The sequence below is a fragment of the Sarcophilus harrisii genome, chromosome 4, assembly GCF_902635505.1.
Source record: "Sarcophilus harrisii chromosome 4, mSarHar1.11, whole genome shotgun sequence".
NCBI lineage: Eukaryota > Metazoa > Chordata > Mammalia > Dasyuromorphia > Dasyuridae > Sarcophilus > Sarcophilus harrisii.
In genome coordinates, this window is record NC_045429.1 from 296,723,551 (window position 1) to 296,736,017 (window position 12,467).

At 35.3% G+C, this 12,467-nt stretch overlaps 1 protein-coding gene across 6 annotated transcripts in view; it reads right to left on the reverse strand.

The window, feature by feature from the left end:
- MAP2K4 (mitogen-activated protein kinase kinase 4) overlaps positions 1–12,467 on the reverse strand; it is a 174,847-nt gene that overhangs the window by 5,859 nt on the left and 156,521 nt on the right. For 5 of the 6 annotated variants that reach the window (XM_031965528.1, XM_031965526.1, XM_031965531.1 and 2 more), the window contains 2 exons: positions 6,094–6,171; positions 2,592–2,740 (listed from right to left, as the gene is read on the reverse strand). In XM_031965528.1, the coding sequence (XP_031821388.1) occupies positions 2,592–2,740; positions 6,094–6,171 (227 nt within the window). Of the gene's footprint in view, positions 1–2,591; positions 2,741–3,002; positions 3,315–6,093; positions 6,172–12,467 lie in introns of those variants that run through there. The other variant, XR_004233767.1, reaches the window with a different exon arrangement.

Below are 12,467 nucleotides of genomic sequence, written 5' to 3' on the forward strand. Positions count from 1 at the left end.
CCTCCTCCAATAAGAAGATCCCTTTGAAGTAGTCAATACTCATTTAGATGTTTAGACTTCAGTATGTATGCTTAAACAAGCAACATTACTATCAATTTATTATTTGTAAATTGTAGACTGAAAAAAGGTGAGATATGATAAAAAGTAAAAAGTAACCTCTTTTTTATTAAAGAAAATGAATAAAGTTCTTGCAGCTATATGAAGCTTCTGTGTCTCAGTTTCCTAAATTGTTAATAAACAAGGAATTGGACTCTTCCAGTCATGATCTAGTGATATGAAAAAACTTTAACTCATTATTGCTTTAACTCATTATTGAATGGAGAAATACAAACTAAGACAACTCTGGTATACCACTACACATCTCTCAGATTGGCTAAGATAACAGGAAGAGATAATGATAGATCTTAGAGAGGATATGGGAAAACTGGAACACTAATACATTGCTAGTGGAGTTGTGAACTTATCCAACCATTCTGGAGAGCAATTTGGAACTATGCCCAAAGGGATATCAAACTGAGCATATCCTTTGATTCAGTAGTATCTCTGTTCCCAAAAGATTCCAAGAGATCATAAAAAAGGGAAAAGAATCCACTTGTGCAAAAATGTTTACAGCTGTCCTTTTTGTTGTGACAAGGAACTGGAAACTGAGTGGATGCTCATCAGTTGGGGAATGGCTGAATAAGTTACTGTATATGAATGTTATGGAATATTACTGTTCTATAAGAAATGATTAACAGGATGATTTCAGAAAGGCCTGGAGACTTATATGAATTGATGCTAAGTGAAATGAGCAGAACCAAAAGTACATGTACACAGCAACAACAAGATTATATAATGATCAATTCTGATGGATATGGATCTTTTCAACAATGAGATGCTTCAGGCCAATTCTAATAGACTTGTGACAGAGAGCCATCTGTACCTAGAAAGAGGACTATGGGAACTAAATGTGGATCACAAGACAGTATTTTCACATTGTTTGCTTGCTTTTTTCCCCTTTTCTCTTTTTCCCCCCTTTTCATCTGATATCTCTTGTGCAGCATGATAAATGTGAAAACATGTATAGAAGAATTGCACATGTTTAAGATATATTGCTGTCTAGGGGAGGGGGCATAGGGACGAGGGAGAAAATTTGGAACACAAGGTTTTGCAAGGGTGAATATTAAAAACTATCTGTGCATGTATTTTGAAAATAAAAACCTATTTAAAAATAAAAAGGCAAAGGTGCTTCAAGAGACCTAGGAAAGCCAGTTCAGTCTAAACCGTGGAAATGCTGAGAAAATCAAAAGAATGCTTGTATTAGCTAACCTTTACCCTGAATTTCACCCAAATATCTTGGTCTTGTTCTAGGGCAGTAGAGAATATTCCTCTCATAGCACCTGCTAACTATTTTAGTGCTTCCTAAGTAGATATAACATTAGACTAAGCACTGAGGAGATTTTAACAAATGAAAACAAACTCTTTTAATGAAGAGTTAAGCTATAACACATATAATAGGTAATGATATTAAGTTAATGAGTCAAATGAATGTAGTTCCCAACATTTTAAAATATAGGAATCTTCTTTTAAAATAAAAAAAACCTCAACATCATATTAAATATAGTGATCAAAAATATTTTCTATAATTTCATCTTTGTATTCCTAGTGTCTTAAATAGGAGTTAAATCTGTTATTTAATTGATGTAGAACTTCCAAATGGGGAAACTTTTTTTTAACCATTTCAGGTCTGAACCTTTTCTGCCATCTTAGCCCAAGGTCACATTGCCAATAGATGTCACAGGTTGAACTTAACCTAGCTCTTCCTGGCCCAAGTCTAAAGTTCTTTATTCACTATATTACTATCTCTTGGGTATAGTATTATTAAAGGCTTATGGGATGAATCAATTTATATGGATTCATGGACCTTTGCAGTGGTGCTACAAGCCCTCCAGTCAAAAGAAAGATAAGAGTTGATAAGCAGAGGGTAATGGAAAGAATGTTCAAGTCATAGGGAAAAGGCAAGAACCAAACATAGGAATTCTAAAAGGAATAATAAATTTGTAATATAAAGGGAACAGTAAGAAGCAGAAACTGGATGAAAAAGAAAGTAATGCTTTTATTCATTTGCTAATTTAACCAACATTTGTTAATCATTTACTATGTACAGAGCACTGTGCTAGACACTTGAGATTCAAAAGCCCTTGTCCTCATGAAGCTTATAATCTGGGAGGGAGATAATACTCAGGTAACTGTGACATGAATTAAATAAGTACACTAAAAATTTGCAAAGTAGTACAAATGTATTATAGTTAACTTCAAATTCAAGACTAAAGAATTTAGATTTAAATCAATAGGCAATGGGAACCACTTGAGTTTCATTTTTTTTTTAAACAGGAAAATTAACATGATCAAATTCCTATTTCAAGATTACTAAAAGGTGTTGAGTACAGGACAGATTGAAGGGTAAGAAACTATAATGAAGAAGACAGCTGTTGCACTAAGAGAAACTGATAGAAGGATGAGATTTCCAGATAAGATTCTCTCCCACTGGGATGAACTTCAGTATAGCAACTACTATAGTTATATCAAGTTTCATTGTGTTAAATACTCACCACAAGTTGACAAAGTTAATGAAGCTTGGGGAAAATTCCCTTTCCTCGGAATTACTCAGCTGTGGGGGGTCTCCTTTTACTACTTGTGTCAGCTGATCAAATACGCTGTTCCACTTTGGGTAAGGGAATCGGCCCGTAGCCAGCTCATACTGAGGAGAGGAGAAAAGTAAAAGCAACACATGCTCGGAATCATTTAACAGCACATTTATGTGGCTTTAAAATCCAGGCCCCCAAACAAAAATTCTGGAAAGGCTCTACACCTAGGACCCCAAGACAAGATCCCAGTAGGGCCAGGGTAATCATTTTAGGGAAATTGTAGCATTGAGCCCACATAAAACTACAATTAGAAATCAGGCAAATAAAAGAAATTTCACATCAGACAAATTCCAGGACTTAGGGCTATAGAGCTACCTTAGAAAAAGGACATGCTTGTGTATAGGTAGAGCTCCTTGAGTCGGATCAGATATCTAAACAAATCTTGAAGGGACCTCAGGGGCCATATAATCCAACCCCTTCATTTTACAGATGAGGAAACTGAGGCCCAGGGAGGGTGAGTGACTTGCCCAAGGTCACACAGGTAGTAAGCATCAGAAGAGATTTGAATTCAGGTCCTCTGACTCCAGAGCCAGTCTTCTTTCCACTGTATCATGCTGCCTCCAGTTCAGAGACTCCTGAGTCCATCCAGAGTCCATCCAGAGTAGATAGCTCTATCGTGAAGGGCATCTGAGAGGTGAGGACGAGGGAGAAGGTAGGGAAACAGAGTCTAAATGGGTACACCCCGAAGGTGATACAAAACATTCTCTCCATTGAGGGGTTCTCTGAAATAGGTCCTAGGGACTTGGTATTAGGCTACTGACAGCAGAGGTGTACCCAAATCTAAGCAAAGGACCCAGGTATGAGTCTTGGTCAAGCACTTCCACGAAATGAGGAATGAACACAGAAGACAGGAAAACCAAATATGAACTGAGTTCAACAAACAGATCTCTGGAATACTTTGATTTCTTGTCCTGTTCTGTTTTGTTACTACTGGACCATTTAATTACACTTAACCACCCTTTACCTCAAAGTAGGTTTACAGCACTGGCATTTATGACCATCCCTCAAAACCATGCAAAACAAAATCTGAATATATCTCACATAAACCCCTAAAATACTTGGCAATCTTCTTATTCTTATTCTTCTCTTACAAAATTATTTTAGAAGGAATCTAGTACTAAACAAGAATTCTTTCTAAAAATATGCAACAAATGGTCATCTAGTTAGTATATGTATCATAAGAAGATATGTTTTCCAGAAAAACATGTAAATGGATAAAACAAAGTATTGACAAAATCTAATTTCTTTGTACTGACAACTAATTAATATTTTGGTCATGATATCATTAGCCTACTGAAAGATAAGTATAAAAATTATTGGGGAAAAAGATAATAATTGGAGAGAATAGCACACCAGAAAAACCGTTCCACAGTTCTCCCCAATTTAACAACTTAGGAGGAGTGAGTTAGAATGCTAGTAGGCCCAAAACAAAAGGATAATTTATTATTCAAAATCAGGGCCAGCTTTATAGAGAGGAAGAATTTGTCTTCATGATGTGTGAGAGAAAGCTCTCTGCCCAACTCCCTTCTCTTTGCTGCCCCTTTACCATGTACTTCCCTACATTGAGCTAAATGTTATTAAATTATTTCTTAAACTTTAATATTTATTGTTCTATACTCTGACTGTTTTGATATTGATATAATTCATTTGGAAAGCATACTTCCCCTTCTTTGTTTGACCCAACAAATTTTATCGTCTTCATTCCTAATTTCTGAACATATTTCACTTGAATAGTTTTATAGACCAAAAAGTTCACTGGTTTTCTATTTATCAAATATCTGGCTTTATGTCAGGAACTTTTGTGAAATAAGTTCTCTTGCAGCTTAATCTCCTTTATTTCACAGTGGACTACTCAATCCCAAATGCTGATACTTTATCACTCATTTGCACTTTGGTAGAAATAAATTTGTGAGATATTTTCCTGGAGAATAGGACTTAACAGAGACAAAGGAAGAAAACATGAAGACATTCCAGTGCATGAGAAAGACAAAATTAGAATGGATTTGGGGATCAATATGATCACCAGAATTCTTCATTTCTTCTCTACTAACACTTCTATGAAAACTCAGGATCTTGCCATTTGAAATACGTTACTGCTGCTGTTTAAATGATGATTTACACTATATTCATAAGAAACAGTGAAAACAAGAAATATGATTTGCTAGATGAATAAAGTCTAAGCACTACTAAATATAAATAAATAGAAATATTCTTCAGTAGCTTGGTGATCATTCTAGATTGGGGATCTTGGGGAGTCCACTAAATCATACTCCTTACTAGATATATGTCAAGAAGATCATCACTAGGGATTGGCTACCAAGTGACAAATCTAAATTTGATTATGGACCCTTTTTTTCAGGGGGGAAAGGGAGGGGCGCAAGGACAGTTGGAAGGAACTGTTTTCTTTCTACCTGGGGATTTGGGGATTTCGTTCAAATGCAGCTAAAATATATGCCTTTCCCCAAAGTAGGGATTAAAGTCTCACTTCATCACTTAGTAGCCAATCCTCCAAAGAAAGATCTCTTTAATATAACCTAGTAAGAGTCATGGTAACATGTTAGGAAAAGCATTAAATTTTACGTGAGGAAAGATATGGGTTCAAATCCTGCCTCCAATACTTACCATTGCATGACCATGGGCAGGTTACTTAACCATTATAAATTCAATTTTTCCACATATAAAATAAAGACAATATGCCTGTACTACATACATTACAAATATCTTTTAAAGAGCAAATTAGATAAGAATGTGGAACAAACAAAATCCTAAGTTAAATGGAAGTACTATCTATTATCACTGCTGCTGCTGTTGCCACTCTTAGCTAGGCTGGCCGCTCAAGGACAAATATAGTCCCTTGAAGGATCCATAAAATTAACTTCATAGAGCCAGTAGCCACAGAGAATAGCCCTACTGGCAAAGTCTTTGAGAATGCAGGGTAAACACTATACCATGACAGAGCACTGGATGAAGGCTATAGTGAATAAACCAAGACACAGAAAAAGAAAAACAAAGATGAGGGAGACTCCCTCCCCTTAAAATTTTCAAGTAAGTGACAGTGTGAATCTTTTCAAATTGTTTTTATGTATATAGCAAAGAAAATGACTCTTAAAAAAAAAAAGATAAAAGAAGCACCTGCTTCCATTTGTTGATATAAGCTAATTTTATCATAATATTGTAACAAAAGGATTTTAAACCCAGGGACATATCTAATTTGACTTGAGATTTACTCCTTATAGCCATGAGTCCACCAAAAAGAAAAATTAGATAGAAAGCATTATATGGATGTCTTCTACATGTAGCAAAACATTGTGGAAAATACTTTTTTTCATGCTTTGTTGTTCTTTTTCAGTTAAAAATGTATTTAACAACTTGGAAATCAAGTGTAAAATGAAATTATTCAACATACCAGTGTGATTCCTAGACTCCACACATCAGAACGGACATCATATCCTTGTCTTGATGCACTTGGGTCTATCCTTTCAGGCTAGAAGAGAAATGGAACCATCAAAGTAATATACAATTTTAACATGGGAAAAGAAAATCAGAATAAAGAAGAATATTATGTGGCCTTTTACTAGAAGTTATAATCATTTGGGATTACATTTTTTTTTCTCCAAGAAAACTCAGAATATTTTTATGAAATTACACTCACTGGCAGAGTCGACCAGGAAGAAACTAAATATATTAAAATAAGTTGCAAAAAAAAAAAAAAAAAAAAATGCATATTTCTCATGCCACTATTAAGGACCAAAAAGCGATTACTATGAGGGTTGATAGTTATTATTCAGAGAATTTAGAGAATATCTGAAGAAAACAAAACATTGGTCAAGGAAATTTTAAATTTTATCAGAATCTCTAAGAAAAAGTACTAGAAGTAAAAATCTCCTTTCTTAAAAGTACTATTAGAATGTAGGGTGTGATGACTGTGTTAGCACCCAGGACACCTTAGAATCAGCCGGAGTCAGGATAAGAAAAAGTCCTTAGTCTTTATTCTTGGTCTTTAGGGGTAGAAGTAAAGGGGATGGAAGCAGAATCTCAACAACCTCCTTCTTCCTTGTCCACCACAAAAGTGACCCTGGCTAGTCTTACTCCAACCCTTAATCCCTCTTACAATTCTCTGTATACACCAATCATCGAGCCAGCACAGGATAGTGGGAAGGGCCATTTTCCAAGCATATGCCCATAGAGTATTGTCCAATTGGTAGTTAGCCTCAAGTGCTCGGTTGTCCTAAGCTCAGTGCATCGACTCAAGAGTTTCAGCCCTCTACAGTAGGGTTTGTTTAACAAAATTATAACCTAGTTCACAATAAAACTACTAATTGCAAAGGAATTTTATAAGATTTAATCCAATATACTGAATTCTTTCAATATGGACAAAGAGAATAATAATAATAATAAAAAAAAATAGGACTGACAGTAACTAACAGTGACTGTCCCTCACAGTGCAGTTTACTATAGCTAGTTCTCTGAAAGAATGAATGAACAGACAAGCATCATCAGGAAAACATACCAGAACTAAAACAGACATATCATCTTATCCCCTGTACAAAATTATGATATACCTGTACTTGGAACAGAGTGCTTAGCATAATAAGAAATTAATCATTATTTAATGATTGAAGACTAGATACAGTTATGGCTGTTGTGGAGAAATGCATAATCCAAAAGCTAGGAATTAATAGTCTTGTTTAGTACATGAGAATATTCATTATTTACATCTTTAATTGTATGCCACAGGAAATTATACTTGGCTTAGTAGTAGCTAATATTTTTATCAATGACTTGAAGAAAGGCATCAATTAAATGCTTAATAAATTTATAGATAATTTAAAATTGTGACATATGGCTAACATGGTTGGATATTTAAGTAAGACTATTAAAAAAAATCCTATCAGGTTAGGATACTAAGCTATAGATAAGATGGAATTTAATAGGGATAAAGTCTTACATTAAATTCAAAAAATCAATTTCACTATTCAAAAAGACTTACTAGCATATTATATCAATATCAGATATCAATAATCAGAACAATATCTGAACATATATCAGAACAATAAATGAGGCTACTTTTCCTCAAAAAAATTATTTTTATTTATTTTTAGAATTCCTTTATTTGTAAATGAAATTCCAAATTCTCTCCTTTCCTCCAATCCCTCTTCCACCAAAAATGCAAGCAAAATTATATATATATATATATATATAAAGATATGTGAAAACAAGCAAAAGACATTTCCATATTAGTCATTTAAAAAACACAGGAAAAATTAAAGGTGAGAAAATTATACTTCAATTTGTATTCAGAGTCCATCAGTTTTCTCTCTGGAGGTGGATACCATTTCTTTTTTTAAAATCATAAGTCCTTTAGAATTGTCCTGTATCATTGTAGTCAAGTTTTCCCCAGTTGATCATCATTATAACATTGTTGTTACTGTATATAAAACTCTCTTGGTTCCACTGCTCTTTCCTTTTTTTCTAAAACTATACCCTTGTCATTTCTTAAAACATAATAATTCTTCATTACAACCAAATAACACAATTTGTTCTGCCATTTCCAAACTGATAAGTATCTCCTGAATTTCTAATTCTTTTCCACCACAAAAAGAATCTGCCTGTATAATTTGACTTTACTATTATAATATTTTTAAAAAGGGAATTAGAAGTGTAAAGGGGATTGCGTCAGAAAAAGAAAAAAGTGGAAGTAAAAAGAGGGAAATTACATCTCATGAAGAGGCAAAGGAAACCTATCATTTCTGAAGGAATTAAGGGAGGGAGAGAAACAATGTGTGAATCTTACTCTCATCAGGTTTGGCTCCAAGAGAAAATATTAGACATATTTGGTTTACAGAGAAGCTTCTCTCACCTCATTAAAAAGAGGAAGAGGAAAAGGAAAAGGAAAAAGAAAAAGAGTAGGTTAAATAGAAGGGAAAACACACAAAATAAGGGAAAGGTGTAAGAAAGAGGGAGGGACTCAAAGGGGGTGGGAGAGATTATAAAGAGGAAGAGCTGCATGAGATAAGTGGTGCCCATAAGTTTAATACTGTGGAGGGGGTATGTGGGAAAAGAAAGAAAAAAGTATAATCTGGGGATAATAAGATAACAGGAAATACAGAATTAGTAGTTTTAATCATAAATGGGAATAGAATGAACTCTCCCATAAAACGGAGGCGGACAGTAGACTGGATCAAAAGTCAGACAATATGTTGTTTATAAGAAACACATTAAAAGCAGGGTGATACATATAGAGTAAAGGTAAAAGGTGGGAGCAGAATCTTATTGTGCCTCAGGTGACATTAAAAAAAAAAAAAGCAGGGGTAGTCATCCTTATCTTATATCAAGCAAAAGCAAAAATTGATCTAATTTAAAGAGATAAGGAAGGAAACTAAATCTTGCTAAAGGGTAGCATAGACAATAAAACTATCAATATTAAACATATATGTACCAAGTGGCATAGCATCTAACTTCCTAAAGGAGAAGTTAAGAGAGCTATGAAAAGAAATAGACAGCAAAACTATAGTAATGGGAAATATCAACCTTGCACTCTCAGAATTAGTTAAGTCAAACCACAAAACAAATTTAAAAAGAAGTTAAAGAGGTAAATAGAATATTAGAAAAGTTAGGTATGATAGATTTTTGGAGAAAACTGGAGACAGGAAGGAGTACACTTTCTTCTCAGCAGTTCATCCTATATAAAAATTGACAAAATTAAATGCAGAAAGGCAGAAATAGTAAATGCATTCTTTTCAGATCATGCTGCAATAAAACTACATTCAACAAAAAGCCAGGGGGAAATAAACCACAAAGTAATTGGCGACTAAATAATCTAATCCTAAAGGCTATCATACCTAACTTTTCTAGGAGGGACCAGCAGAGCCAAGATGGTGGAGAAGGCACACACGTTTTTGTAGACTCTCTGATAACCTCACGACCAACATTTAATTCAGCATCAAAAATAGTGATTGACTGGTAAAACCCACGAAGGCTTGAAGTACAACAACTCACCAGCCGAAGATTGTCTGGAATTTTGTCAGAAAAGGTTTGTCCTGAGGGGAACGGGGAGAAGATCAGCACAAGCAGGGAGAGAAATAGAGGCGGGCGTATAATGCAGGAGAGATCTCTGTGGTTAGAAAAATTACAGAGAAGACACTGGCATAGACTGATTTCTCTGCCCTGTTTATAAAAGAGTAGATCAACAGAGAATTCAAAGCCACTCTAAAAAAAACCACCAGATCCTAATAGGATCTGGCTTTACCCACTCAAAACCAACCGGAAGTGACAGCACAGATAGTAGCACAATCTTGCAGCCCCAACCCACAGTACTTTTCCTTGGGGCAGTTGTGAACCTGCTCTGCAAGGGGGCACAGCCCAGGGCACCCTATAATCCCCAAAGTGGGGGGCTCGGCCTGGGGCAACAGAACATTCACAGAGCGATTTGCTTCAGGGCAGAGACACTTCGGGTTTGAGCACCACTATCCACTAGTCAGCTGCTAATAACCACAGCCACCAGGTAGGCTTTGGCCTGGGGTAGTGACACTTTCACCACTTAGTCTCTAGCCTTAGGGGAGTAGCTAAACCACACAGCTGGGTTCTCCATTGGGCACTTCCATAGCTAAATCACTTCCGGTTGGGGGAGGGGGAACTTTTCCCCAGAGCACTCCCATACCTGGCTGCCTGAAGCCTGCTTACATCTTTCCAAGCTTTGCAGAGGAATCTGGTAACCCCCTTGCCCTGAAGGTAGACCCTAAAGGCTTTAAAAAATGAGTAAAAAATTAAAAGGACAACTGATAGCTTCTACACAGAAAAAGAGCAGGTTTGCAACCTTGAAGAGGCTAATAGCAAACAATCTCCAGACAATGTCACAAAGGGGAATGTTACCTGTCTCCTTTTACATAACACTCTCCTAGAAGAGACCATTAAAAGTCTCAAAAGAGAATTAGAAGAAAAATGGGGAAAGGAAAGAGAAACTTTGCAAGAAAGTAACAACTTGCTGAAATATAAATTGGAAAAGATAAAAAATTCCTAGGAAGTACAGGGAAACAGAATTTCTGAATTGGAAAAAGTAAAAAAAAATAAGGAAAGTAAGATTTGTGAATTAGAAAGGTTAAAGAATTCACTAGAAAGTAGGATTTAAGAATTGGAAAAGACAAAGAATTCACAAGAAAGTAGGATTTGTGAATTGGAAAAAGAAAATAATTCACTTAAAAAAAATTAGTGAAATGAAAAAAAATTCCATAGAGTAAAACAACTCATTTAAAAACTCAATTGGACATATACAAAAAGAAGTAAAACAGTTAATGAAGAAAATAACTCATTAAAAATCAGAATTGAATAAATAGAAACCAATGATTCATTGTGACAGCAAGAATCAGTCAAGAAAAACCAAAAAAATGATAAATTGGAAAAAATGATGAAATATCTACTTGGAAAAACGACAGACCTGGAAAATAGATCTAGGAGAGATAATCTGAAGATTATTGGACTTTCCGAAAATTATCATGAAAAAAAGAGCCTAGATGCTATTTTACAGGAAATCATCAAAGAGAATTGTCCAAAGGTAATAGAATCAGAAGGTAAAATAGGCATTGAAAGAATTCATCGAACACCTTCTGAAAAAGACCCTAAAATAAAAACTCCAAGGAATATTGTGGCCAAATTTCAGAACTATCAGATTAAGGAAAAAATATTACAAGCAGCCAGGAAAAAAAAAACAATTTAAATACCAAGGTGCCACAATAAGGGTCATGCAAGATCTGGCTGCCTCCACATTAAAGGATCAAAGGGCCTGGAATCTGATATTCCAAAAGGCAAAGGAACTTGGAAGGCAGCCAAGAATAAACTACCCAGCTAAGCTGAGCATTTTCTTCCAGGGAAGAAGATGGACATTTAATGAAACAGATGATTTCCATTTGTTTCTAAGGAAAAAAACAAAACTAAACAAAAAATTTGATCTCCAACCACAGAACTCAAGAGGAGCAGAAAAGGTAAAAGGAACTTCTTGAGAACTGTGTTTCTGTTGTGGATATACAAAAAGACTATATGTATAATTTGATTTTACTGATATAACATAAAAAAGGGAAGTAGCTATGGAAAAGTGATAATATCAGAAAAGGGGGATAAAAAGAGGGAAACTACATCCCACAAAGAGGCAAAGGAAACTTATCATATCTGAGGGAATTCGGAGAGGGGGAAGAACATTGTGTGAATCTTACTCTCATCAGAGTTGGCTCAAAGAGAAAATAATTGACATACTTGTTTCACAGAAAATCTTCTCTCACCTCATTAAAAAGGGGGAGAGGAAAAGGGAAAAGGTAAAGAGTAATAAGGGAAGGGTACAAGAAAGGGGAAGAGATTCAAAGAGAGGGATGGAGGGCAAGATTCTAAAGAGGGTGAGCAGCTTGATACAAGTGGGGTACATAAGTTTAAAACTGGGAAAGAGGGTTGGGGGGGGGGGGCAAGTAAAAAAAAAAGCATAATCTAGGGATAATAAGATGGCAGAAAATACAGTATTAGTCATTTTAACCGTAAATGTGAATGGGATGAACTCTCCCATAAAGTGGAGGCAGATAGCAGACTGGATCAAAAGTCACAACCCTACAATATGTTGTTTACAGAAAACACATTTAAAGAAGGGAGATACATACAGATTAAAGGTAAAAGGCTGGAGCAGAATCTATTATGCTTCAGGTGAAGTCAAAAAAGCAGGGGTAGCCATCCTAATCTCAGATCAAACAAAAGCAACAATTGAGCTAATTAAAAGAGATAAGTAAGGAAACTATATCTTGC